The sequence below is a fragment of the Apus apus genome, chromosome 4, assembly GCF_020740795.1.
Source record: "Apus apus isolate bApuApu2 chromosome 4, bApuApu2.pri.cur, whole genome shotgun sequence".
NCBI classification, from domain to species: domain Eukaryota; kingdom Metazoa; phylum Chordata; class Aves; order Apodiformes; family Apodidae; genus Apus; species Apus apus.
In genome coordinates, this window is record NC_067285.1 from 32,746,521 (window position 1) to 32,773,587 (window position 27,067).

General features: G+C 39.9%; 2 protein-coding genes across 11 annotated transcripts in view; one reads left to right on the forward strand and one right to left on the reverse strand.

Moving 5' to 3' along the window:
- The window catches only part of CTNNA3 (catenin alpha 3), a 424,834-nt gene that overhangs the window by 203,225 nt on the left and 194,542 nt on the right, over positions 1–27,067 (reverse strand). The window lies entirely within an intron of this gene.
- Positions 24,234–27,067, forward strand: part of LRRTM3 (leucine rich repeat transmembrane neuronal 3) — an 81,203-nt gene continuing 78,369 nt past the window's right edge. For 2 of the 4 annotated variants that reach the window (XM_051618558.1, XM_051618560.1), the window contains exon 1: positions 24,768–26,622. In XM_051618558.1, the coding sequence (XP_051474518.1) occupies positions 25,042–26,622 (1,581 nt within the window). In that variant the 5' untranslated portion in view covers positions 24,768–25,041. The other 2 variants (XM_051618559.1, XM_051618561.1) reach the window with 2 other exon arrangements.

Consider the following 27,067-nt stretch of genomic DNA (forward strand, 5'->3'; position numbering starts at 1 on the left):
AATAAAAACCATTCACTTAGTTTACAATGGTAAAAGGGACAATAATAATCTTTGTCACAGTTCAGTAGAATGATCTACCTGATAAAAAAAGCAACTCATAAAAATGATACCAACTATGATGCTTGTGCTCTTGTGCAAAGTTTTTTTCACAGATGGCCCCGAAAAGATCAGTCCCAGTCAATTTAGTGTTAAACACAACCACATCAAAAAAGGTATATACACAAGTCCTTCTTTCTAAGTTGAAGAGGTATGGGTTTGATTAAAGAATTGACTGGATGGTTTCATCCAGGGTGTAGTGGTCATGTCCAGGTGGAAAACCATGACAAATGGTGTCCCTCAGGGGTCTGTACTGGGACCAGTGTTGTTTAATATCTCCATTAACAGTACTGACAGTGACATTGAGAGCACCCTCAGCAAGTTGGCCGATGATAACAAGCTGGGTGGTGCAGTTCATGTACCAGAGGGACTGGATGCCATCCAGAGGGACCTGGACAAGCTGAAGAAGTGGGCCCAGGGGAACCTCATGAAGTTCAACAAGGCCAAGTGCAGGGTCCTGCACCTGGGTCAGAGCAACCAGAGATACCAATACAGGTTGGAGGAACACCTGCTAGAGAGCAGCCCTATGGAAAAAGACCTGGGAGTACTAAGTGGATCAAAAGCTGGGCATAAGCCACCGATCTGCAATTGCAGCCTAGAAGGACAACTGCACCCTGGGCTGCATCAAAAGAAGTGTGGCCAGCAGATTGAGAGAAGTGGTTCTGCCCCTCTGCTCTGCCCTGGTGAGACCTCACCTGGAGTACTGCATCCAGCTCTGGAGCCCCCAACACAAGTAGGACATGGACCTGTTGGAGCGTGTACAGAGAAGGGCAATGAAAACTATCAGAGGACTGGAGCACACCTCTTATTAAGACAGGCTGAGGGAGCTGGGGTTGTTCTGCCTGTGGAAGAGAAGACTCCAGAGGGACCTTACAGTGACCTTCCAGTACCTGAAAGAGGCCTATAAGAAGGCTGGGGAAGACCTGTTCACAAGAGCATGTAACAATAGGACAAGAGATAATGGTTTTAAGCTGGAAAAGGGTAGATTTAGGTTTGACATTAGGAAAAACTTCTTTAATATGAGGGTGGAGGACCACTGGAATAGGTTGCCTAGAGAGGTGGTGGAGGCCCCATCCCTGGAGACACTCAAGGTCAGGCTTGATGGGGCTCTGAACGATCTGTTCTAGTTTGACACGTCCCTGCTTACTGTAGGGGGGTTGGACTAGATGACCTTCAGAGGTTCCTTCCAACCCAAGACATTCTATGATTCTAAGTGTTTGGGATTTTGAGTAAATACCACCAGTATCTGACTCAAATGTCAGCCCACCGGTCTCCACTGCACAATATTCTATCTCTGAAAGTGATCAACCAGGTAGACTTTAGAAAAGTATGTAGGACATAAAAATATACACAATGATACTTGCTAAACACAGTGCTCCCACCTATTGGCAATATAGAGCATAAGGGCCTTTTGGAGCCAGGAATGTTATTCCCCCTCTTAGTACAAAACCACAGCTGCAGTAAATAAAAACCTGTCTTACTGCAAGCTACACATAATGCATTACTCTTTAGTCACTGAATCTAAAAGCAGAAACAATACTCCCTTAACCCAGGTGACCAACTGCACACCATGAACAATAAATTGTTAATAATTCAAGCAAACAGTTTATGCCCATGGGCTAATATTTGTTCCCAAAATATTTCAGTGTTTGTGAATAATGTATAAGCAGAGAGGAATGCCTGTGCATGAAGAATTCACAGACAAAATAAATGCTGCTTTAGCTAGATAATTCTTTTGTGGCAGAGTCTGGCCAACTCCCACGCTCAGAGAACTGCCCATTTTTGTTGGTCTCCCCTTCAGGTCTGACTGGGGGGAAAGGCAATGACCAAGGGATGGGGACTTGCATGTTGTCTGAAGTCTCTCAACATTCTGACTCCTGTATTTCCCCCAGTAAAGGCAAAGAGAAATCAGACAGGACAGCTCTGCAGTTTGTGTTTTCTATGTACTGCAGCCATTTCAAAGATGCTTCTCCTCTTTCCCTTCCCTTAGTTCAGGTTGCCACCAACCATGAGAAGCAAAAAGACAGTGGAATTTCTAACCATGTATCAATGCTACTATCTGAGAGAAAAGTGGGCTACCTGAAACTATCTGCTGAAAAACATGTTACCTGTTGCTGACACTGATGCTCACTGATGTGAACAGGTCTGACAGTTACTGAAGTAATTATACATATAATCTTATTCTTCCAAATCTTGTTCAAAATAATCTTAGGTTATCCTCATTTTGCAGTTCATAAAACGTGTATGCCACTAGAATAGTATTCACTGCACATACCACTACCATTTTCAACCTTTGCCATATGAATTAATACGTTAGTAGAAAGCACAAATATACTCTCACACATCAGAATTCCTTCATTGTTTTGAATGGCAATGAAGACAAAATACACCTTTGCTAATGACTCTGAAAACACTCTCCTTGGCCTTCCAGCCTGTGCAAATACAAAGGTGTGTGAAACAGGCAACTAAAAAAAGTGTAGTTGTTTTTGTTGTTTGGTTGGGGTTTTTTTTGTGAGGAAATAGCCCAAATACTTAATTACGAATCTAAATATTTCTGAAAACACAAACATGAATCACCTGCATATATGTACGTAGTTTTACATGCCTGCTTAATGCATTTCCCGATAAAGCAAAGTGCACAACAAAGCTAATATTTGCTAGACAGATACTTACACTATAATCAAAATTGAGATCTGGGAATTGTGAGAGGGTAGGAAACAGCCTTGGGAGGGTTTTGAACAGCAAAAGGACATACGCAGAGAACAAAGGAAGGACAGACACACCCAGTTGTCCTATGGGATATTGGGCAGTCATTTTCAAGTGTCTGCCTTTCCAAATGCCAGGTAAATGTTGTCCCCAAGTCATCCTTGTATCTCCCACTCTGTCTCCCAGACTATCCTGCCCTACAACTTCTCAGTTCTCCTCCATCTGCATTCGCGTCCCTCACATTTGTGCTTTCACCCCTCTGTGGTTCCCAGATCACAAATCCACAAGCCCAATTGCTGTCTTTTCATTCCAAAACACTCTGTATTTTCAAGTCAGTGCTGAGAGCATGTCGAGATATAAATGCTTTTGGTTTTGTTGCTACCTCTCAGTAACTGGTATACTAGGGATCTAAATTAATTTGAAAATGTGCTCCTTTCTATACAATTCATTTTAGTCATCACAAGAACAGTCTCACACTTCTGTCTGATTGTGCAAAAAATTAAAATCAAATAATTGCTACTTATTATTCTTCTTGAAATGCAGAAACCTAAATCTCCTTTCAAAAAACATTTTATACTTTCACAGCGTGTTTCTGAAGTTCAGCATCTCAGTTCAAACTCTTAGTAACATTCCTGCAACTTACATTTCAAGTTTTGACTCTGGGATGACAATTCTGCAGAACTGCAACATTTGTACGTTTATTTGCCCATGAAACCCAATGCTAAACACTGAAGCAAATATTTCCATACTTAACACACTGCAATTACAAGTTTATTCCTCTGAAATATACTTCAGTTGCTAGAGATGTCTCATAAAACCTGGTTTTTCCCTATAATTTAATTTCCAGCCCCAATGGTGAGAATCATGTATTCAAAAAATTATTGCTACTTTAAAACCAAGTTTCCAAACTACACAATGGCTACAGATAAAACAGCTCTGAAAATGACTGAGGAATAGAGACTTGAAATCCCAAAGCAGATGAAACTTTTCTATAGAAAACTGAAAGAACTGTAGCTAGCTATAATTAAAAATTAATTTGGCCCTGATTGCGGAAAAAACATTTGAAATCTGCCATAGGATGGCTAACCAAAGGATCACTGTTAATGCCCCCTGGCCCATAGAGGGTTAAAGGAAAGGAATTTCCTGAAGTGACAATTCTCAGATCATCTGAGCTTATATGAAACATATAAAACACAAAGTTCTATTTCTCTGGCTTCGCTAGAAATCACATGGGTGAGTTATTTAATCAATGGTAATTTAACAAACCAGTAAATCCAAATGCATTCCTAACAAAGCAGAAAAACCATAAATATTTTCATGTCCTATCTAAAGACAAAGGCATATATACCCAGTATTAATGTAACAGAGAAGTCTGCTCAAAAATAAACCATATAGTTCTGCACTGACACTTAACAGTTGTAGAAGGAGTTGGGATTTTAAAACAGTGGAAGCATGAAGCTCAGCATCCCTCATTACCCTAATCAGCTTTTTAAACACTCTGAAAACGCAGTATACCTTCGGGGAGGAGTCCAGCCCCACAGGCACAGTATGGATTAAAAATTGTACCTCATCACTGCTTTCAGTCAGTCATCTCAACAGCAGCCACGAGCATGCCAGAGGTGATGGCTGCCAGTCATATTCAGTTCAACCAACCTCAACAATTTTGCTAGCACTGCTGGCATTTAAATATATATTTTTTTATCATCAGTAAGTTATTATTTATATCTCTATCCTCTTCCTTGAAAGAAAAATAAACCTCTCAGTAAAGAGCCTTGTCTAAAGCACCCCTGCTTCAGCATTGTATCATTTGGCTGTTAGTATCTGAGTCACATTTATGCAAATGAGGGATTTACCCATAAAATCCATAGACAAGGTTATTGTGTTCCTCATTTCTGATTTCCAGAATCCAAGTAAGACAACAAAACAATACAAGTGCTGTTATCATTTATTGTTATCAGCGTGTCATATTTTGCAACAATGTTAAGTTGCTTGCAATCTCAGGGAACAGATGCCTTCAAACATAATAAAGCCTAAAATCCAAAGTTATTTAAAAGTTCTAATGCAACAGGCATAATTTAAGACTACTCTATAGATGCATTCATTTTTATTAATTCCATATTTATTAGATATTAGTTAAACCTAGTTTGCCAACTGATTTTCAGGCAAATACCTTTCTATAGTCCTGAGGAACAAATTGCCCTTTGCTGCAATAGAAAAACTCTGTAACCAGTTTCTAACAGAACTTTTCTAATTATTTCAATTGAAATAGCTTCCACTGTGAGATACAATTTGGCTGCAGTCTGAGAGTTGCATCACCACCAGCATCCAAAGAAATCTCTTCAATACAAGTGAACAAATGCTGTTTCTACAAGGTGTCATTTCCACTAGACCAGACTGGCAGGCAAGGCTCTCTGTTTTTGTAATCCCATTCTTCCTCAGTGAACAATTTTTGCGCTAAAACTTCTAGTCCCACTGAATAATTTCAACTTCCCTGAGACAGACCTTTTCTTGCTACAGGATTAACAGAATTTAAAGATCTAGTACTGAGGTTTAACTCTTTTCATGCAGTGTCCAGTACCTTCACCCTATGTTACACTCCACCCAGAGCGCATCTTGCTGCAGTTTGTTCTCTTCCTCCTCTCTTTTATGTTATGTTTAATTGCTCTATGCAAAGAGATTCACCGTATTTTTTCATCTCCCAAGTTGCCTTTTGACATAAACCTAACTAGTAAGGAAGAAAACAAATGTGAAGTTGGGTAGGAGACACCTAGAGATGGGCAGTCCATACCCAATACCAGAAATAGGTTATCGCTGAGTAAAACACTAAGCAGGGAGACAGAAACGTGCATTTCATTCCATAAACACAGTGATAAATCTGAAAAGAGAAGCAATAATAACAACACTACTAAATATTTAATGAATCCAGAGAAATCTCAAAAATCTTTCCTCACAAAATGTGGACAACAATAGTTTGTGTTAGAGATGTAAACACACAAAGACTGAAATCCAAAGTACAGTCAGGTTTCCTCTTTCTCTGCCTGTTATCCATTGTATTTTTCCTATCTGTGCTAAGGTCAACCCTTCAGGTAAAGCTGGCAGATTACCCTGATTTGTCAGTGTATAAAGTTTTATGAAACTGAAGCACTATGAATCTAACAGCAGTGAAGCTACTGTATATACTTTTTGTCTGTTGTGAGAACTTCCCAGTATCAAATAACAATGGCAGCAATTACTCTCCACTTTTCTATGAAGTCAGTATGGGTCAATGATGTCAAATCAGCAAGCTGTACAAAAATCTGGTCTACACACAGTCCTGAAACATATCCTATCTTCCACTCTTCCAAAAACACTTGCCACATCTTTTTCTCAGTGAGATTATCAATTCCTAAATGTGGGATTAACCTCTTCTGTATATTGTCCACCTTCACTGCCCCAGCTAACAATTTATGCATTAAATACCTATACAGAATACGTATTTTAATTTAAAATTATGTTAGCAAGTGTTGAAGACGGATAAATCTAGAGCCATTTCATCCCTGAACACTCCCTCACCAATGCTGAGAGACGACTGCTCTTAGAACATTTTTTCTAATTCAATGTTGTGATCCTGTTCCATGCTGAGCAGCCAAGCCCAATACTTAGCTGAACAGAGTATTAAACCAGAGACTCGAAGATCAAGCATTACACTTGACCTTTTGAATTTGTTGCGATCAATACCTCAGAAACTGATTTTTCCTTTATACAGTGTACCCAAATGGTTTCATTAAACTGAAAGATTACGTGCCCTCCCAACAAGGAAAGACCATCAGAAACTCTTCTGTAGTCTGTTATATAAAAACCCTCATCAGCAACCAGTGAGGATCTGAGATTATCAAACACATCCACTTCAGTTATTATACAACAATCATTCTAGCAGTGATGCTCAGAAGAAATTACGTACAGAATATCAAATTATCCTTTTTTTTTTTTTTACTTGGTTAAATGTCTGGCAGTAAAACACCAGCTGTACTTGGACTGCATGAAAGAACAACCTCAGCCATTACCAGTTCATTATAGCAAGTATGACAGAGTTTCCCAATCTAAATGCATTCAATGACTTTGATACACCAAGAAGTTACTCCCAAAAAGGTGACAATTTCCCCCAACTGCACCTTTTAGCTAAAGTAACTGAGGTAACCACATTACAGCTACTAGTAGTGCCAGCCAGACCGTAAATGCTTTACACTTGCAGAGGCAGTGAGGCCCAAAGGATAAAGGTGATGTCAAGGGGAGCCAACAAGGACAATTTTGTGCTACAAAAAGTAGTACTAGGCAAGGGTCTAATAAATGGAAAGTCTTCCTATTAAACTATCAGAGATCCTGTGGGCATATGTAAAACAAAGAAGATCGGGGGTCCCTTGAGCCTTCAAAGCAGTGTGCAAGCAGCCTTGTATTAGTGTCATCACCTGAAAACAGGGCCTTAGTTGCAGATGACCAGACTGCACTTTCTTCAAACCCTCCCTCATCCCAAACCTGCTTTTCTTCTACAGACTCTAGCTTTCCTGTTCTAATATCCAGCATGTCTTCAATCCTATTCCATACCACAACCTTCTTCACAGCTTTCAACCCCTGCTGCTCACTCCGGAGTTATGACAATTCTAATTCTTTCAAGACCTCTTCCCTTCTACCCCAAATCCTGTCTGGCAGATCCTTTTCTAACCTTCCCACTCTAAACTTCCTCAGTCTCTCATTTACAAGGACCGGGTTTTTTCATTAACATTGATTACAATTAAAGAAGTAATGACCTCTTTGTGCTAAAGGAGAGGATTAGACATTTACATCTGTTTTTACTATCAGCTGTCTTGCTCTTCTTTGCTTCCCAAAATTCCCTCTAGATCCAGTAATCTCTTTTTCCTGTCTCCTATCCTCTGCTACACCAGGCTGTTATTTCAAACCTTCCTGCCCTCATACTATATTGACTTCTGCTCCTCTAACCTAATCCCACAATGACTACAATCCAGCACTCCATTTATGCCAGCCTCTCTTCTTTGATCCCTCTTTCAGTACAGCTGTTTGAGTCTATCACATGCCTGTTCTTGAGGTCAATTAAGCAAATGAGGGTTTGTAGGGTGGGGTTGTTTGGATGCAGACATAGGGAAGAACTGGAATGAAAAAGCAGCTTAAAAAAAACTTCTGCCAAAGACAGCAATTATTAAAAAAAAAAAAAAGGTAAAGAAAAAAAGAAAACAGTCTTTCCTTATGAGAGGAATGAGGGGATAGGAACAAGAAAATGCTTTGCTACTGAGTAGAGGTGAGAAGCACTGCATGGTCATTTTTCCCAGTGTTCATGCAAGCTCAACAGCAAATACATCAATTTGTCTGTTCCCTATGAAAATAAAGTCACTTTGCAAGATTTTTAAACAGATTTCTTTAAATAAAATTCATCCTATAAAATCTGAGTTAGGGTCAGTGTGATAGAAGAAAGTGTAGATTTTTTCAAGCAGCTCTCAGAGTATCAGCAATAGAAGAATAATACACAAATTTTAAAAATTCAGTCTAACAAATGCTTAATCTCCATGAATCACCAGGAAAACAAGGAAAAAAAACCCAACAAAACAAAATTTATTGCATAGCAACACTGAAGTGGTGGGAGTTTTATCTGGCAGTGAAGAAATGAGGGAAGGAATATTAACCATTCTGTGCCTTAAATCAAAGCTGTCTTGTAGGTTTTTTTTCATTCAAAACATGTTTGTCTGATTATCAAGTTCTGGAAGATCCTAGATATGAAAACAGGCATATAATAACATATACTACTTCTCAGTTTAACCTGCTATTGCCTTTTTAAATAAAGTTATGGCACTTACACAAAAATTCTTTGGCCGTGTATGCTCAAATTTAAGCTCAAGAGGACAATATTAGCAGAAATAAGACAAGCTTTCCTTTGGACCAGGCCAGGGCAAATATTCACACTTTTTTCCAAAAAACACGAATGCCCTTTCCCCTTTGGGGATCTTTACTCTGCCAGTACTGCTTAAATCAACCCCAAAATGGAACGCTCCAGTCTCTCCCTAACCCCATCTGCTTCCATACAGCTTCAGTAAATAGTGTCAGTAGACAAATGATGAGATGCCTCCTCAGCCAGAGCAGTGATCCTCCTTCCCCCACCTTTGCTATGACTCTGCTTCTGAGCACCTTCATTAACACAAGAATCCAGAACCTTAATCCTCGGCACACCCCAACACTTTGCAGACCCAGCCCGGGCCGAGGCACAGCACCCCAAAAAATCCCAACTTCAAATCTAAGTCTAAAAAAATACCTTACTGAACACGACTGTGAAGAGTCCTTTGCTTCCTACAGAAGCAAACAAATAATGGCTACAGGAGCCTTTATCTGGATAAAAGACAAGAATATGCCAGTGTCACACAAAAAAACTAGGACTTGCAAAGCAAGAAATTAGATCATATTGTTAAAGTGATAATGGTTGTTGCTTTGTAGAGGCTTGCATATGTGTAGGGAAAGAAATTTGCGAAACGATCAGCAAACAAACACCCACACAAAACAAACAAAAAAACCCCCAAAAACCCACCACAAACCAAAAAAACAACTTTAAAAAAAATCAACTTTCCAACTCTCTGGCCCAAGATGAACAATGCATCACAACAAATATAGACACTTAAACAATTTCTACAAGTCAGTATCAAAATACATGAATCTATTTTAATTGCCAAAGCAAAAAAAACCAAAACTTGCACGGACTGCAACATTATCTATGAAAAGCAGTTTGGTCTCTACTTCCCAACCATTTCAGATCGCTGTTTTTAATGTATCTAAAAATTCATAGTTCTACATTTATTTATGCACAATATCAATAAATTAGTATCTTAACTTTTTAATAAATCATACTTGTATTAAAATGCTAACTAGCTTAATCTGAAATGACTTGTGGGAAAACATCAGTCTGTATTTTTCATTGATAAAACGTGTTGGAAGTTTTGACACGTTTTGCAAGAATCCAAAACCAAATCAGGTCAATTGGTGAAAAAACTGTTTCAAATTGAAAGAAATTCAATTAACTCTAATATTTTAAGCACAGAATTAAGTATTAATACAATTCCTGTTTCTCTACATTCATACATATTTAAATGAAACATCTCTAAATTATCAGCATAAACTTCATATAAGCTGAAACAAATTTGTACTCATTTTGAAAATCATCACTTCATTTAATAAACCCTGAAATCATTATTTTCGACAGAGTTTGTTAGTTTTAAAAAAAAACAAACCAAAACCTCAAAAACTGGAAAAGGGTAGGGGTAAGTTTCCCTCCCAGTTTCTAATACATACAGCATAAAATCTGATGTCAATTTAATAAAACAGCAGCTCCCAGGGGGAAAAAAAAAATCATTTCTACATGAATGCACAATCCCACCCAGGCAGCCCCAAAGCATGAAAAGAGGGGTCATGGTTGGTGTTCCTCTGGGTGAAAAGATCATTTAAAAAAAAGGCAGATAGCTAAGAAGACAAATAAATGTAAAGAATTGAATGCTTCAGGGCTTCACTCCTTCAACAGCAACAGATGTTAGTGTTGATACTCTCTGACTCATTTGCACAAGTACATGATGATGTATAAGACAGCACCTCAGCCTCAGAGAGACAGGACAATGCAGAGACACTGTCACGGACCTCTGGGACAGCATCAAGTCCTGATGTCAGAAACAAACATGTCAGTTTCAAAATTCAGCAACGCCCACTTTTCTTTAGCCACTAAAGAAAGCACCAGAGAACTGCTACATGACTGACTACTGCCTTCAAACATGCAAAGTCTGAAGTAGGAGGCGGCAAAACCCCAAACCTTTACAAGCCTAAAATTTTAAGGAATGGAAAAACAGGGTTATAGTTACTATTTCGCCCTTATATATAAATACAAGGATTTGCAAGACTTTATCTGTTCCCAGTTTAAAGGTGGCAAGAAGAAGGTAGGCTGACATACAACAGTGACCATCTGGACAGCCAGAGAAGATGCTACCTTATGGAAGGAAAGCTGAAAATACACCTGCAGCTCATGAGATGGAAATCTGCATGGTCAGCAACTAACTAGAAAATCGGGTGGGTTTGTAGTTTTTTTTAATGGACAAAATGAGAATAGCAAAGCTCCTCATGGTTAGAAAAGGTTTTAATTGCTTAATAAAACTAAATCTTGTATTTACTTGCTGCGGTTCAAGTATATTTTTATTTTCATTCGTACTTCCTGAACAAGAAATGGATCTGGATGAGACTGCAAAAATGGCTAAGAACATACAACCTTTATAGCAACCTGGAATTCACTATCATACTTCTTTTATTATTATTATTCTGACCTGTTAAACTCAACAGGCTAAAAATTCAACTTTAAAAACAGAAATTTCCTTAATAACCTCTTCTGAATTTTTTATTAAGTATCCTATTGAACTGGCAAGAATAATTATATACCATAGACTGAGGTAAAGCCATTAAATATGACAATACATATAATGCTTGGCTTTGTTTTTATGTAAGAATCCCGATTTGGCTCAATGGCAACAAGAGGTCTGAGTCACAGGAAATGCACCGCAGAGAAAAGTGCACTGAATTTTTATGAGCATTTTATCATCTTGAAAAACTCTTTGTTAATTTTTTGAACCCTGACACGTTTCTACAATATCCTCAGCTCCTTTCCAGCTGCGTGCACAGGAGCTTTGCACTTTCAAACAGCTCAGGAATATCAGGAAATTCACTTGAAAGTAACACAAAACTGTTTATCTCTGTAACGTTTGAAACAACTGAAGCAATGCTGTGAGCACAGACAGACCCATTGTCTTCAGAAGCTTTCAGTATTGTTTCAGCTATGATTAAATGGGAATGACAAGTATCTTGATAAAAGGATTATCACATTTCCCTTGTTATCTTTTCCACAGCAGTAACCGTTTGCACCAGTCTTCAGGACAATCACACATCCCTCGCCTGCTGTAGCAAAATTCCTACATATAAGCATTAAATGGATGTTTATTTACTTCTTTGTGCATTATAAAGTGATTTAACTTTTATTTATTGATTGATTAAAGAGAGTAGGAAGGAGAAAGAAAATACTTCAAATCACAGGAGGCAGCCACTGTTGCCAAGCTGTGATCAACCTGAAGGCTGACACCCTACAAACTGGTACCAGTGCCCCTGGACACACAGACTCTCACCAACTATACATTTCAGTGTCCAGTGCATGAACATGTATGACTTAAACTGACCTTTAGTTGTAAATCTAAGCAGGAGCTAAGCAGGGTGAAACAAGACACCGTATATTCTTACACTACTTAGCAGAAATGAACCTTGCAAACAAGACTTGTAACCAGTACCTGAGGGATTTTTCACAAGATGGTGAGAATCTCATTATCCCAGCCTCTTTCCCTGTGAAATACTAATCCTGAATAACTGGACACAAAAGCTCCCCTTTAGGATGCCAAATAAGTTATCTGCTTCAGTTCAAAGTTAATTAAGATGCAAATGGAGGACAAAATGTTACAGCATAGCTCCCTGACCCTAAATGAAGACATTTAATGGTACCAGGGACAGTTAGTTGTAAGAAGAGCATTTTTCAAGCCACTGTGTTCAGTCTAAATGGTATATAACCCTTGTGGTAACCAGAGCCAAGCAAATTTTAACTCTTTGGTTTTTACATACTCTTGACTTCTGACAGCAGTCTCCATTTAACAGATAGATGTACATTGTCACACTGAATCATTCCTTTTCTTGGAGAAATACAGTCAATGGGGAGGCCAGTACAGCTGACTGATGAATGCCAAAACCTACTACTCTAGAAAAAGGTAGTGACAGGAAAAAAGGAGAGGCAGCAGCACTCTATAGAGAGTTCCCATGTATTCCTTTTGTTTCAAACACAGCTCTAACTCCTATCCATTATCTTAGACCCCAAGTTAACCAAATATTTCCATTTTGGATTTTATCAGTCTTCTAAAAGCATCACCTACAGCACACAGCAGCAACTCTAACACATACTCACAAGTTCTTTAAGAGTTATTGATGCTCAAACTACAAATGCAAAAATGGAATCTTAGTATAAATAAGACAGATGAACCACCTTGAACATGAGGAGTAAAACTACCTAAACAGTGATGCCAATATTTACCTCTGACCCTTGTTCCATTCACATGAAGTACAAATTAGAGACAAAGAGCGACAGTTGTTCATTCCATGGGGAATGGCAATCAGCAAAAGATACTTCCAGTAGTTATGTTAAACCATTAAGATCATCACTAGGTTCCTCATAATGACCTCTGACAGACATGCCAAGAATATGGGGTTAAGGACATGCACATTCAAACCTGACTCACTGATACACCTTTTCACTGGCACTCCTGGAAAGTGTTTAAACACTGTACCACCCCCCGTAATGGTGAGTAAGTCTCTCTATAATTTTAAATACTTTTTTTTTTGAAAACATGAGAAACTCCCTGATGATTTCATAAATGGTTTCATATGTGGTTTCTACCTTTTTTTAATGGCAACAATGGAAAGAATTGGAAGTAAAACAGAGCAGATGCCTTTGCTGCTGCTGCCTGCTTTTGCATTGAACTGTGACAAGTAAAATAAGCTGCTACTGACACACAGGCACTTCCAGCCAGCCTCTGCCCAGGAAGCAACACACCCCCTGAAGCAGCACACACCCCCTGAAGCCCATCATGCACAAAGCAAAAGACAAATACTAGCAAAGGGTGGTAGAGGCTGCAAACTTGTAAAGCATTAAAAGCATTTACTCTTTTTTAAATATATTCTAGGCACAGTGGGACAACACAGTATTTCTGTTGCTTATATACATTTTTGCTGCAACTGGCCTTAAGTAAAAAATACCAGTAAGTGGTAACGCAAGCAAAGAGGACCAGTGTACTAGATAAACACCTTAAAATGAAAGGACATAAAAAAGCCATCAAGTAATTCCAGTAGCTGTGAAAAAGAACAGCAATGCAAGAAAGGTCACTGGCATATCTATTAGATTATATGCTGAACATTTAAGAAGCTAATTTTGCAAGACTTAGAAAAGGATCAGCAACTCTCTCCCTTAATCATATGGATGCAACTTCTATTAGTCCATGATATGGTATGGGATTAAATATTCACAAAGAGAAAAATATACCAATGGAGTATCCTCTTTCACAGTGCAATTCTGCAAAAGAACCACATTCATTATATCATAATTAATACTGTCACCAGTTAAGAGAGTTGTGCTAGGTCTCTCTTTCTCAACGTCCCTGATCTAATTAAATAAAATCTTTTAAAATAGAAGGTCCAAGTTGGAAGTTTATCAGTACTATGCTAATTCCCACCATGTCAGTCATGGGTGATGACAGAAGGAGACTTCCACAGGCCTCACTAAAGGTACAGTAACTGTCACAGGCATACTTGGACTTTGTGCACTGACACCAATAACCAGAGCAGTAACTGTTACTGGAAACCTTTTCTAAACCTAGCTGTGGATAAAACTGTGTGTTATCAAATTTAAGAGGCTTCGTAAAATCAAGTCCTACAGTTCAAGTGTTACAGAGGCTGGCGTATTCACTCTTATGTTGCCCTCATGTTTCTGTGTGTACAGAAGGGTGGAATGTTAAATGTCTTTACACAAACATATCAATTATCAGCTTCTTTAAAATGTTAATCCTTCGATCAGCAAGTAACTGACACAGAATTCCAAATACCTGGGTATTTATGTAAGGAGCAAATATATTCAAGGACATTTATAGTTTTCTTTTTGGACATTCTCTCATAAAGAGATGTACTGATACCACTCCAAGGGTTCCTTCCATTTACAGATACCTCTATTCTAACTTGACTTTAAATCACACCAAGAGAGAAGAACATTGAAATTGCTATGTCAGATAAGAGCACTGCATCTCTTCCAGCTTTCTGTCTCAGAGTGGCAAGTACTGGGTGCTCTAAAGGAAAACAGCAAAGATCTCCATAGGAGACAGCTATTATTCAGTAACATGGCCATACGGCAACATTTTTACTTCCTTTTCCTAACACTCATTAGTTGCTTCCTGGCTTCTGCATTGAAATGTGAAGATTTAAGGTCTTAGCTTTTACCGCCCTACGGGAATTCTTCCTGTGTACAAGCAGCACCAAGACACATCTCCTTAGAAGGAATCCCACAGAGATTGCATTGTGGGGTTCAACTGCCATAGTATAAACTAAACTGTTCAGCTGAAATTATGCACACTGATGAACTAAAAAGAAAAATCCAAGGCATGTTTAGCTTCCTCTGCAAAGTCCTTCTTTTCTACTTTTCCTATGAGTTTCAAACTAAACATGTTTACATCATTATATTTATGATAATTCCGTGTATTAGATTTGTACAGTTATCTTAGGATGAGGATCCTTTTCAGACTCATATCAATAGAGTAAAGTACACTTTCCCAGGAGCTTGCAGTCTTACAAAGCCACACAGGAAACTGCTCAACACACAGCAACAGAAATGCTCGCAGGAAATATTATTGTGTTAATTGTATTGGTACTTGTCTATTCATGGTCTGGATTTTAATCTGGTCAATTTGTCCAAATGACAATGACACAAACGTATGCTGTCAGATCAAATCAGCAAGCCATGTGATTTCCCTATTACAAAGACTGAAGATTTTTCTGTCATATAACTATGACAAAAAGAGGTACCTTGTAAGGACAAGTGGATGGAGATGAGCCTGCTTCCTGTGTGTCTGGAGACATAATGTTTGATTTTGAAACTGAGTTCACTTTTCTAAGTCCTTACTGTTTTGTCCCAATTCCTGTTGCCCTTTAAGAATACACGTGTCGACTCAGGTTCTACTCTCCTGTGCCTACCATGTGGGCTGACCAGAGCCCCTCCCTGGTTACCAACTGGCAGCATTTCTTGCTTTCTACCCTTTCCTGTATGCAGCTGGGCTAGAAGAGAGAGGAGTGTTTTAAGTTTCACATGCACTTCGGAGACACAGAACACTGGGTAGAAGGATTTACAAAATAGAGGAACTACAACATGCATATGCCACTATTGCAGCAAGACAGAGAGGAAAAGGTGAAAACTCTAATTCTTCTCTTCATATCAGCTCCCTCTTTTCCTCCCTGTGCCTGCAGCACTCTGCAACATGTTGGTCAATCAGAAACGAACATCTTGCAGATATTTATTGTGATGCAGCAGGCAAATGCCATGTATAATTGAGCCTCTTTGAGCTGGTTTTGTCATTTGCTTGCTGTCCAGTCCACTGGATAAAAACCACTTAGTTTTAATAAACACTAGAGTACACTGCCACAGAAACCAAAATAAATCTGCAGTAACCAAGATTTTTTGTTTGAAATTAATTATATGGAGTCTGCTGTACTTTTGTAAATCACTTAAATATGCCAGGGGGTTTGGTTGTATGTTTGTATTTTTTTTTAATCACATTTAAGACAATTTTCTTGGGTAGACATAGCCTGAAAGGATGAGCTACTAAGTCATTTAAATCGCGTATGTTTTCCTCAGAGCTCTGTTTGCCAGACCCACCAATTGAAAACAAATAAGAAGGATGGCAAATACAGAATGGAATAGTCAGAACATAGCAACAACAATTCACCTTTTGTATTTATTTTTTGAAAACCAGAAAGTTCTAGTCCATCACTGCTGGGCACAAATGAGTGACCTCTGTGACTAAGCAGAAGCAGATACAGGCTGGTTAACTAACCACCACTGTAAGTATAATTAAGATTCTGAGCTTTCTCAGGAACACCAGTCACCAAAACTGGAATATCTAAAAGATGCAGTAGCTTGCTTCACTGAAAAAGACTTGATTGAACTATTAAAAGCCAAAAAATCCGAAACTTTCAACGAAGAATAATAAAAAAAAATGTTTGCAGCAAAATGCCAGAAAACAGAATTAGGCTGAAGGAGAAGAAAGAAGTGACTAAGCATGTAACTGTAACCATTTGGAATAAATAATTTTTATGCTAGTCACACTGTGAATGAACATAATTACATGCTTCTTAACTTCGTTCATGTTTTCCTCTTTCAGTTGCAAATCTGCTCAACTGTCATGTTTAGTTTTCTCTTCAGAATGTTACTCATGCTGTAGAGCAACACATCACTCTGACTGTCTTTGGATTTGAAATCACAAACTCGGAATACCACGCTGAAATCCAACCATGAGTCCTAAGAAAGGTAAGCTAGAATGCTTTTTTCTCTGTAGAGTTTTTCATGCTTAAGCAAGTGAAAGGAGAAATAAATTATTTCAGAGTATTTCAACAGGCTATATGGGATCAAGTTATTCTGCAATTTTTAAGTGCTTACACTCATATGTCTGTTCACACTCATGAGGAGGAAGACCAGGAAGTACAAGAGTAATTGTCTCATCTACTAACCTAGGCCTGATGCTAAGAAATGCTGTGTATGCATATCTTCCATTTCAACTAGCTGAAAAATGTTAGCCACCCATTACAATTTTCATATGGGAAATTAAAGGTAATATTCAGTAGATTTTTAAATAGCTTTTACAATGCTTCTGCTGTAACATAAAAAAAAGGTCCTAGAGAGAACAGAAGTTGCCAAGCTTATCAACCAGAGATTTGAGTTAATTTTGCATTTTTAAAACAAGCCTGTTTTTCTATACTACGTTGTCCTTGCACAGAATTATGCTGTCAGGTCCTTCTAGCTCCAAAAAATGCATCAAAATAAATGATACCCAGAGAAAGTAATAAAAATTACAACAGATATGGAATAACTTGTTTTGGAAGTCCAAAAAGGATGTCTTAACAGATGGAAAAGACATATGCTTGAAAATAACTAGTGGCAGACTAAAACAGAAGTCACCTATTATGCAGATCAAATTAGAGGATAATTAAATGTCACTATCTCTCACTCATAAGTGGAGACACTGACACCCAAATAAAATTAGGATAAGAACTCAAGTTTGGAAACCAAGTTAAGATTTTTTTTTAATGGTTTTTGATACGATGTGGGCATCATGGTTTCCTAGAATGAAAGTTCTTGCCAGCTGCCTCCCTCTAGTAGTCAAGGAGCCACACAGCAGCCAACAGAGATTCCCACATTCACCTGACAGAATAACTAACTCTATGACTTCAGCATATGGTGAGACACTAGGGCAGTTTCATTTGCAGAGCCCAGAAGCAACTTTTTAAATGTCTCATAGGGAACATCTGAATTTCCCAAGAACGTGTAAACGTGCATTTATTATGTGCTCTGTGCTGAGCAGCTAAGTATTCATTCCTCAGAGAAGTATGCATAGGGTAGGAGTTAAGAAGGAAAAGCTATAGGCAAAAGCACCAAGGCAGAAAGAACAGCTGAGGAAGAAAGGCTCAAGTCCTGAGGTTTTCAGCTACACATCAACACTGAAGACTGAAAAGGTCTAGGGTTTGGTGGGAAATATCAGCCAGCTCGCTGACACTAGCATTCATTAGTCCTTAACCAAATGTTCTTCTTCTTCTTACCAATAAGATGATATGTTCAGAGCTCCCTTCTCTCCTTCTGGTCAGAACTGGACACTGTCAGGACTATTTCCACACCCCACCCCACCCCCAGCAAAATGTCTGTCAGAACACAGTTATTTGGGTACATCTTCTATGGAGACATATCCAATGGATGATGCTTCCAGTTGTCCATTTCATTCTCCAAAAAAGAAAAAGTATTTACTGTGCATGCATATGCTCCACCAACCCATAGGCAAATTGCTCATCACACTAATTCTAGGTAGACCATTAGATAGAGCCATTCCAAAATCCTGGGTGGCCCCATGGCTTTCTCCTCAGTCTTATCAAGACACCAAAGACCTACACTTCTCCCTTTTGCTGCTCACCAACCATGACCATCACTGGCAAGTCATGCACTCTTCAGCTGATGAGGGCTTGGTGCAGACTATGATATCAAACAGAGCCTCAAAGGCCACACAGGTTCTGAAAGCCAGATTTCCCCAATTCCCTCTTAAACTTCACACGGCAGCACAGAGCTGCTCTAGGGATGCCACATGGCTTGGACCAGGCTGCAACTCTGCTTGAATTCAGTTACACAATGCCTCCAGCCTGATCTCCGAGCCATTACAGTCCTCCACCAACAAAGTCAAACCATGACACTTGCCTAGAAGATCCCTACGTTAATCTGGCTCCCCAGAAAGTAAGTTCATTACCTTTGCCATCTAACACAGTCTGCCACGGATGCATATGCAGAATTGTTGTAGCAAGGTAGAAATGAGACAACCTTGGGAGAGCAAGTCATACTTCATAGCAAGCATCGTGGTGACACGTAAGGGTTCCTGAGTGCCTCAGGTTACAGAAACTCCCTATGGAGGCTGAAGCACAGGCTGCTTGCCTTCAAACAGCTTCCAAACCATAGGACCAAAAGTCAAGAGGGCCCATGAGCACCCAGTGCCTCATTAAGGATACCAAAGTTAAGAAAGGATCCTGATAATCTAACCACTGGATGCCACGAACAGAGGTGGTGGGCTTGCATGCAGCATCATCTACCCTGGGACTGCTTAGAGGCCCCCATGAGCTACCCACAATGCATAGACTTAATCAAAACTGTACAGCTGGAAAAGTTCCATTATTCAACAGAACCCAATTGTGCATGAAGAAAGGGAGAGCCTGTGCTGCCCTGTGAACCACAACCCTGAGGAGATCCTCTGGGTATACACAAACTGACAGATGTGTCCCTTATTTCCTTTATAAGCAGTTGGATGTTACAGAGGTTACTGACTTCTAGAAAGGGGGCATGGCTCCTATTCAGCTTCAGATGTTCCTTCAGCTTATCACAGAATTTATAACATGGGATCCTTTCACCCTCATAGAGGCCAGGGTGGGCCTTGAAAAGCTAATTGTTTCTAGTAGGAGAGCAAGGACATGTTTCATACATCCACCTCCCCTGTCTACCACTTACTATCATGGTACTCTAGGTCACTATTGACGAACTGTTGGAATAAGACACTCCCCTACTCTCCCTCTTTCCCTGTTTCTTCCAAGCATTTTCTGCTGCCTCAATTTCCCTTGCCTGCATGTTCCTGGAATTTGGATTTCCCACATTTGCCCTTTCATCCGCCTTTGGCAAATCCTGCATCCTGAGTTTCCCTCTGTCTTCCCACGCTCTGATATTTACACTGGGAGTTACACTCCCCCAGCTCTAATCTGATCCTCTTGGAACAGCAGGTTCATTTAATCACTGGCTCAAAAATTGCAAACACATTTTATTAGACTTATCTACTCTTAATGATAGAGTGATAGCACACTGTAGTACCATTCAGAACAAGCTACCACTGCTAACCCAGCTGACTCCTTGTTTCTTTCAAGTGAAATAACAGCAAAGGAAAGACATCCACTTCACTTCATAAACTCAAAAAGAACACAGTGCAGCACTTGGTAACTATGGCTCCCCAAAGGGGGACACAATTGCACACATAAAGGCACTCACAGACCCAGCAGCTCTGTCTGTGAACAGAAAAATGCTGTATCCAGAAGTCTAAATTCTGAAGTTTGTGAATTAAGAACATAATGCACTGTGGCTAAAAAGGATCCCACTCCATTTCTGAATGGGTTTCTTACAGCAGTGACAGAAATTGAAGCTTTTCAAAAAAATATTTCTTTTTTTTGTAACAATCTCATTAAACAAGAGATGCATTTTAAAGAGTAAGCACAAAATGTCATGAAGAAGGCTGTTGAGAAGCAAGTGACAGAACAGGAGAAGGCTTTTGACTGCTGATTTACATAGAATCCCACTGGCACCTGGGAATTGCTGGTTCCTTCTGCTTTGAGAAGTATCCATATCCTTTTCCAATGTCCTTAGCAGAAAGATGTACCTGGTCATTATCATGACCCTGAAAAATGCAAGATTGCTATTTCTACTTGCCTCTGCAAAACATTTCCATTCCAGATGAGCTCTGTGGAGGAACAGGCTTTCAGAGTGAATGTCAGCTTTTGATTCACCCTTTGCTATTCTGCTGCAGTTCTCATGTTAAGCTTTCCATTGGGAAGTTGCATCTAGCTACAGAGATGACAGTGAGCATTAACAGAAAAAGCAAATATACTAGAATTTAACTACATAATCAAAACCAAACATGAAGCTGAACTCAAGCAAATTACTGCAAAATCAGACAGAAAACCTATTGAAAGTTTAGTACCAAGAGAAAAATCTGGGCTGTGACTCAGGATAGTGCATCATTTCCAAACAACTATGAATTTAATTCATCTGTCGTGCTGATGAAGAAAGCAACGTGTTCTCCACAGGCTCTGCCCAACACAGCACTTTCCACCCGTATAAACATTATGACGTGTTTAGCAACACATTGGTCAATGTATTTCTGATGTACCTCATTCTGCCTCTCAGAAAAAGGCCAGAAAAACAAATTGGAGGAAGGCATAGAGTTCAAAACTAATAAGCTTTCGAGGTTCTGTGGCATCCCAATTTATGTCCACAGCTGAAATCCCAAAACAGACTGTGTGCAAGAGTACATACATAAATGAAACACTTTTTTTAAGAGTATCAGTCTTTGCAGAATTGCATAAAATGCTGCCTTCATAGGCAGAAGAGCAAGAAAAACAGTTTCTGAGTGCCAATATTCAGTCAGCGTAAGGTCACTGAGGGTTCTGTTACTTGCAGATTTTACCTCCTGTTCCCAACTGCGAAGTGCTGTTCCAGGCCAGGAGGCAGGGCTGCCCAGCAAGGGCACAGAGGTGAACCCAAAATGCCCTGTGACTACAGCAACTCCCTTGCAGAATGAAAACACACAAACTCGCATCGAGCACCAGCTGAAATCACACCAAGCCTTCAACAAAATCCTGGGGTTTAGACACTCCAGAGCTGTGCTAGCTTATCCATAGGAGACTTTAAGCAATCTGGCCTTGAGTTCTTGTTTCCCTCCTTACATGAGTTACATGGCAATGCAATGAGGTTACACAGATATTTAAGGCGTAGTTGATACAAGTCAAAACTTAAACCACTTACAAAAGATATATTCCTATCTAAAATGCAGCTTTAACTTAATTATCTATTTTTCATAGTTTGTAATGTGACCAGACCGGTCTGAATTTTTGTATTAAGTGTTTCATAGTGGGAGCAGCTTTATTTCCACAATTTGAAAAGAACCCATTCAGCTGTACAAAGATACAGAAATGTAATTTTAAAAAACTGTTTATCAGACACTGGCACTTTTCCTGCTTGTGTAATTCAAAAAGGATCTCAGTAAAGAAAATTGAATTTGGCAATGCATTAACATAGATTTGATGTTCTCTCTGCATCTCTTGATGTCTCACCCCTTTCAGAAAAATGAAAATAACTCATGGTAAAAGAGTAGCTGTTCCCTCTTTTTTGTCCAGTACATTGGCAATTATTAAAACCCTGGAAAAGCTACTGAAACCCTGCTGACTCATGGTGGCAGAGAAGTTACTTATTAGCTCCACAACAGAGATAGAGCACGGATAGAAGACAAGAGGAAAAGTCAGAGAACAGGCTAAAATTGGAGAGAAGTCTCAGACTAGCTGGTATACTAAGTAGTGCCAACTCCTCAGAAGAAGAAGCTTGTACGTTACCTGAAACCTTACATGCTGTGTTTGAACCAGGGGAAGATTTACACCTAATTTTATGCCATCTAAGTTTAGGAACCTAACTGAGCCATTTCAATAAAAATTTTACTTGTCACTGGCATCCTCTACTGTCAAGAGAAAAAGCAGCAGTTCCAAGGGGCGAACTGGTTGACCAAGGGTCTGAGTTGTCTTCTGAAGCTGCCCATCCTGCTCCATCAAGTACAGAGAGCCCCCCAAGGCAGTAATGAAAGATCTGTACCAGGCACAGCAGCCCTGGCACGTGACACTCCCACCAGCAAACAGCTCCCCAGACTATCACTGTCCCCAGCACTCTCTGCAGCTTGTCGCTGGCTCGTCAACCCTACCCATCAGACTCAAGAGTCAGACACGAGCTGTAGTGGAGAGTGGGAGGTGGTGACAGTGGCAGAGATTAATGGAGGAATTAACCCTTTCCCTCTCCACAAATCTGGCCCAAAGAGGAGAATTTTCACAGGATGTGCCTCAATGCAGGTATGTGTTCCTGACTTCTGACATGAAAGATGTTCACAGTCGTTAGCCAGGGGCAACTAAGCTCCTGATTTAGGTACAAATTAGGTACAAGTTTAGGCACTACAGGTAGGTGTGCTAACACCAGTGGGATTACTCTAAGCCTGAAGTCATTGACAGACTACGTACTAGGCAATGTTGGCATTTTAATGTGTGGAAAATTTCAGGTTTCACCTCATCTTAACTTCTTCACTGCTCACAGCAGTGAATAATAAGGGAAGAGTCAAGGCACATTATTCCAAGGGGTAAGGGTTCTGCCTCAGAAAGGAAAAGCAGTTCTCAGAGCTGTCTGGTTGCATTTGAGAGACTGAAATCTGCACTCCCTCTTTTAACGAGCAGCACACTTCTCTTCAGGCTCTTCAGGCCTGTTCTTGCATGATAAAGAGCCATGATTTTACACTTTCCCACCATCATCTCTGATCCCATATTTCTTAGTGAAAGAAGCCTGTCAGCGTGGTATATTTGCTGTACTGCCATCTTACCTTTGCTCTGCCCAGATACTAGCATGTGCGCTCTCTGTAGCACACAGGAAAGAAGGGAAGGTGAAGGAAAGAGAAAAAAGCTCTTTATGTGATATAGAAGGACTGCCCAGAGTCACACACCTAAAAAACCTCCTCATGTTCTACCTTCACTTAAAATCCTGCCACATCCTAAGTTACAGTAAAAATAACTAACCTGGATAGGGTACTAGACCAAGCTGCTTAGTCCCTCTATCGTAATGGTTACGGAAGCCTGTGTTTGAAGTGTTAGCATTGTGGAACAAAGTGACAGCAAGTTGAGAAATAAATGACCACAACACTCTCTTCTAACCTTCTGGCACTGTGCCTTTTAACAGAGAAGAAAAAAGCAAAAGGGCCAAATGTCAACTCCAAAACATTTGTCATGTTGTAAAATATAGTGTCCCCACTGAAGCGCTTGATGAGAGAGACACGCTGCGGGGCTGGTACTTCACCCAAAAATACTGAGTTATTGCAAAAAGGTTATGTGAACACATCTCTAATGCAGTTAGGAAAAAAAAAAGCCTTAGGACCAAAAATTTGTATCTATGTCCTACAAACATCATATCAGCCTTTTAGACAAGTCTCAAGTGACACATGCTGAGCTACGAAGCTCAAGGATGCAAACCAGCTTTCCCAAACTGCAAAAGAGACTAAGAGGATGCGGATGTTTCGGCGCACCTCACTAGTTTACATCCAAACTGACCACTCAGCTCCTATTAGTCACTCAGAACACTCACTCTTTTCCCAGCAGAGCTTACTCATTTGCAAGATAAAAGGAAGACATTTCTGCACATGCCCGTAACACTCTTCACCGCTGGGGGCAGCTTTACATAAGACTGCGCTCGCCGAAACCAAAGCAACAGTCGGACGGAGCTTTCAGAATGACAGCCTGCAGAAGTCAGCCGAGCTTGCTCATTGCACCGGCTTATTCTCCCTTCGATGCTACCAAGCAGCTTCCCAGCCGGATCGGGTACTGAGTGAGGGAACTGCTGTGCTATGGAATACAGATGTGTGAATTCAGATAGCTAAAGGTGCTTGGAGGAATCTAACATGCTTTCCTATACAGAGAAATTTTAAAAGCCAGGTTCCTAACTATAAAGATGCAAAAACATAATATCCATGAAGATCCTATTACCTAGGAAGAATCTGACATTTTGCTGCGAATGCTGTGTTGGGATTGATTTGTTCTTGGAGTATTCTGCATGGCTGGCAAAGAATAATGTTCCAAAATCGGTCCATCTCCCAAGGGGTCCAATTTTTCTTCCTGGGTGTCAGCGAGCCCTGACTCACTACCGTGCAGCTGACAGGGGCTGCCATGCTTGTGGCACACTAAGCAAAAAACAAAAGACCTAAGGACGACCTTTGAACAACACAAAGGATGGGTATGTTTTTCCTGATTTTTTTTTTTTTTAATGTATAGTTCATAGCCACTGCATAGCCTGTGCTTTAATTACTCCATAGACTTACCTTGATGTGATTTGTTATTACAGTTAAGTTGCTTAGGGATCACACCTTTTACCCAACTGTTTTGCAGTATTTATAGAAAGGCATTCTTTAAAAAAAAAAAATAAATCTGAGTTAAGAAAACAATATGAGAAATAGCTGAGTCGAGCTAGGGATTTTTAAATGATTGTTGAAATAAAAGATGTTAGCATGATTGAAAGAAATGCCTGATGTGTGGGGGGATAACTTTTCTAAGTTGTTTTTATTTCCAGGTTTCAATGTAATTAGGCTACTGAGCGGATCAGCTGTAGCTCTGGTAATAGCCCCTACTGTATTACTGACAATGCTTTCTTCTGCTGAACGAGGATGCCCTAAGGGCTGTAGGTGTGAAGGCAAAATGGTATATTGTGAATCTCAGAAATTGCAGGAGATTCCCTCAAGTATATCTGCTGGTTGTTTAGGTTTGTCCCTTCGATATAACAGCCTCCAAAAACTAAAATACAATCAATTTAAAGGTCTTAATCAACTCACCTGGCTCTATTTAGACCATAACCACATCAGCAATATTGACGAAAATGCTTTCAATGGAATACGCAGACTAAAAGAGTTGATCTTGAGTTCCAACAGAATCTCCTATTTTCTTAATAATACCTTCAGACCTGTGACAAACCTCCGGAATTTGGATCTGTCATACAATCAGCTGCAGTCTCTGGGATCTGAACAGTTCAGGGGCTTAAGGAAGCTGCTGAGTTTACATTTGCGGTCCAACTCCCTAAGAACCATCCCTGTTCGAATATTTCAAGATTGTAGGAACCTTGAACTGTTGGACCTGGGTTATAATCGCATCCGAAGTTTAGCAAGGAATGTCTTTGCAGGCATGATCAGACTGAAAGAGCTTCATCTGGAGCACAATCAATTTTCTAAGCTCAACCTGGCACTTTTTCCAAGGCTAGTCAGCCTTCAAAACCTTTATTTACAGTGGAATAAAATCAGTGTGATAGGACAAACGATGTCCTGGACCTGGAGCTCATTACAAAGACTTGATTTATCGGGCAATGAAATAGAAGCTTTCAGTGGACCCAGTGTTTTTCAGTGCGTGCCCAATTTACAGCGCCTCAACCTGGATTCAAACAAGCTCACGTTTATCGGACAAGAAATTTTGGATTCTTGGATATCTCTCAATGACATCAGCCTTACTGGGAATATATGGGAATGCAGCAGAAACATTTGCTCTCTGGTAAACTGGCTCAAAAGTTTTAAAGGGCTGAGGGAAAATACAATCATATGTGCCAGCCCCAAAGAGCTGCAAGGGGTGAATGTTATCGATGCAGTGAAAAACTACAGCATCTGTGGCAAAAGTACCACCGAAAGGTTTGAATTAGCACGAGCTCTCCCAAAGCCAACATTTAAACCAAAACTCACCAGGCCTAAACATGACAGCAAGCCCCCTCTGCCCCCTACTATTGGAGCCACCGAATCGAGCTCCGAACCCGAGCACGACACAGAACACATCTCCTTCCACAAAATCATTGCAGGCAGTGTGGCCCTTTTCTTGTCTGTGCTTGTGATCCTGCTGGTGATCTATGTGTCATGGAAGCGTTACCCAGCCAGCATGAAGCAGCTGCAGCAGCGCTCTCTCATGCGAAGGCACAGGAAAAAGAAAAGACAGTCTCTGAAGCAAATGACTCCAAGCACACAGGAATTTTATGTAGATTACAAACCTACCAACACTGAAACCAGTGAGATGCTGCTGAATGGAACAGGACCCTGCACGTATAACAAATCAGGCTCCAGGGAATGCGAGGTATGAACCATTGTGATAAAAGAGCTTTTAAAAGCTGGGAAATAGTGGTGCTTTATTGAACTCTAGGGACTATAAAGGGAACGTTTTTCTCACTTTTCTGGCACAGCTCTTCCATGTCACTTTTTTGTACATTCATAATACTGGTCATTTTACTCTCATACATAAGCAACTCATTGAAATTTTAATACCGTAATCAATGTGAAGCCAGAGCTCTGGTTTAATACAATACCTATTGTACAAACCCTCTGCTGATTTCATTAAAGTCTCTCTTGTTTTTAAATAGAAAACTTCTTTCATAAGTAAGCCACTGCACCTGCAGCAACTGTGCCTCTGTTTAGGGAGAAAAATGACAATGGAAAACAAAACCAAACTCAGCTTCCCTTCCTCCCTGTCTCCCCTCAACCCCCCTGCTCTGAAACTCACTTTTTGAACCAAGAACAAAGTA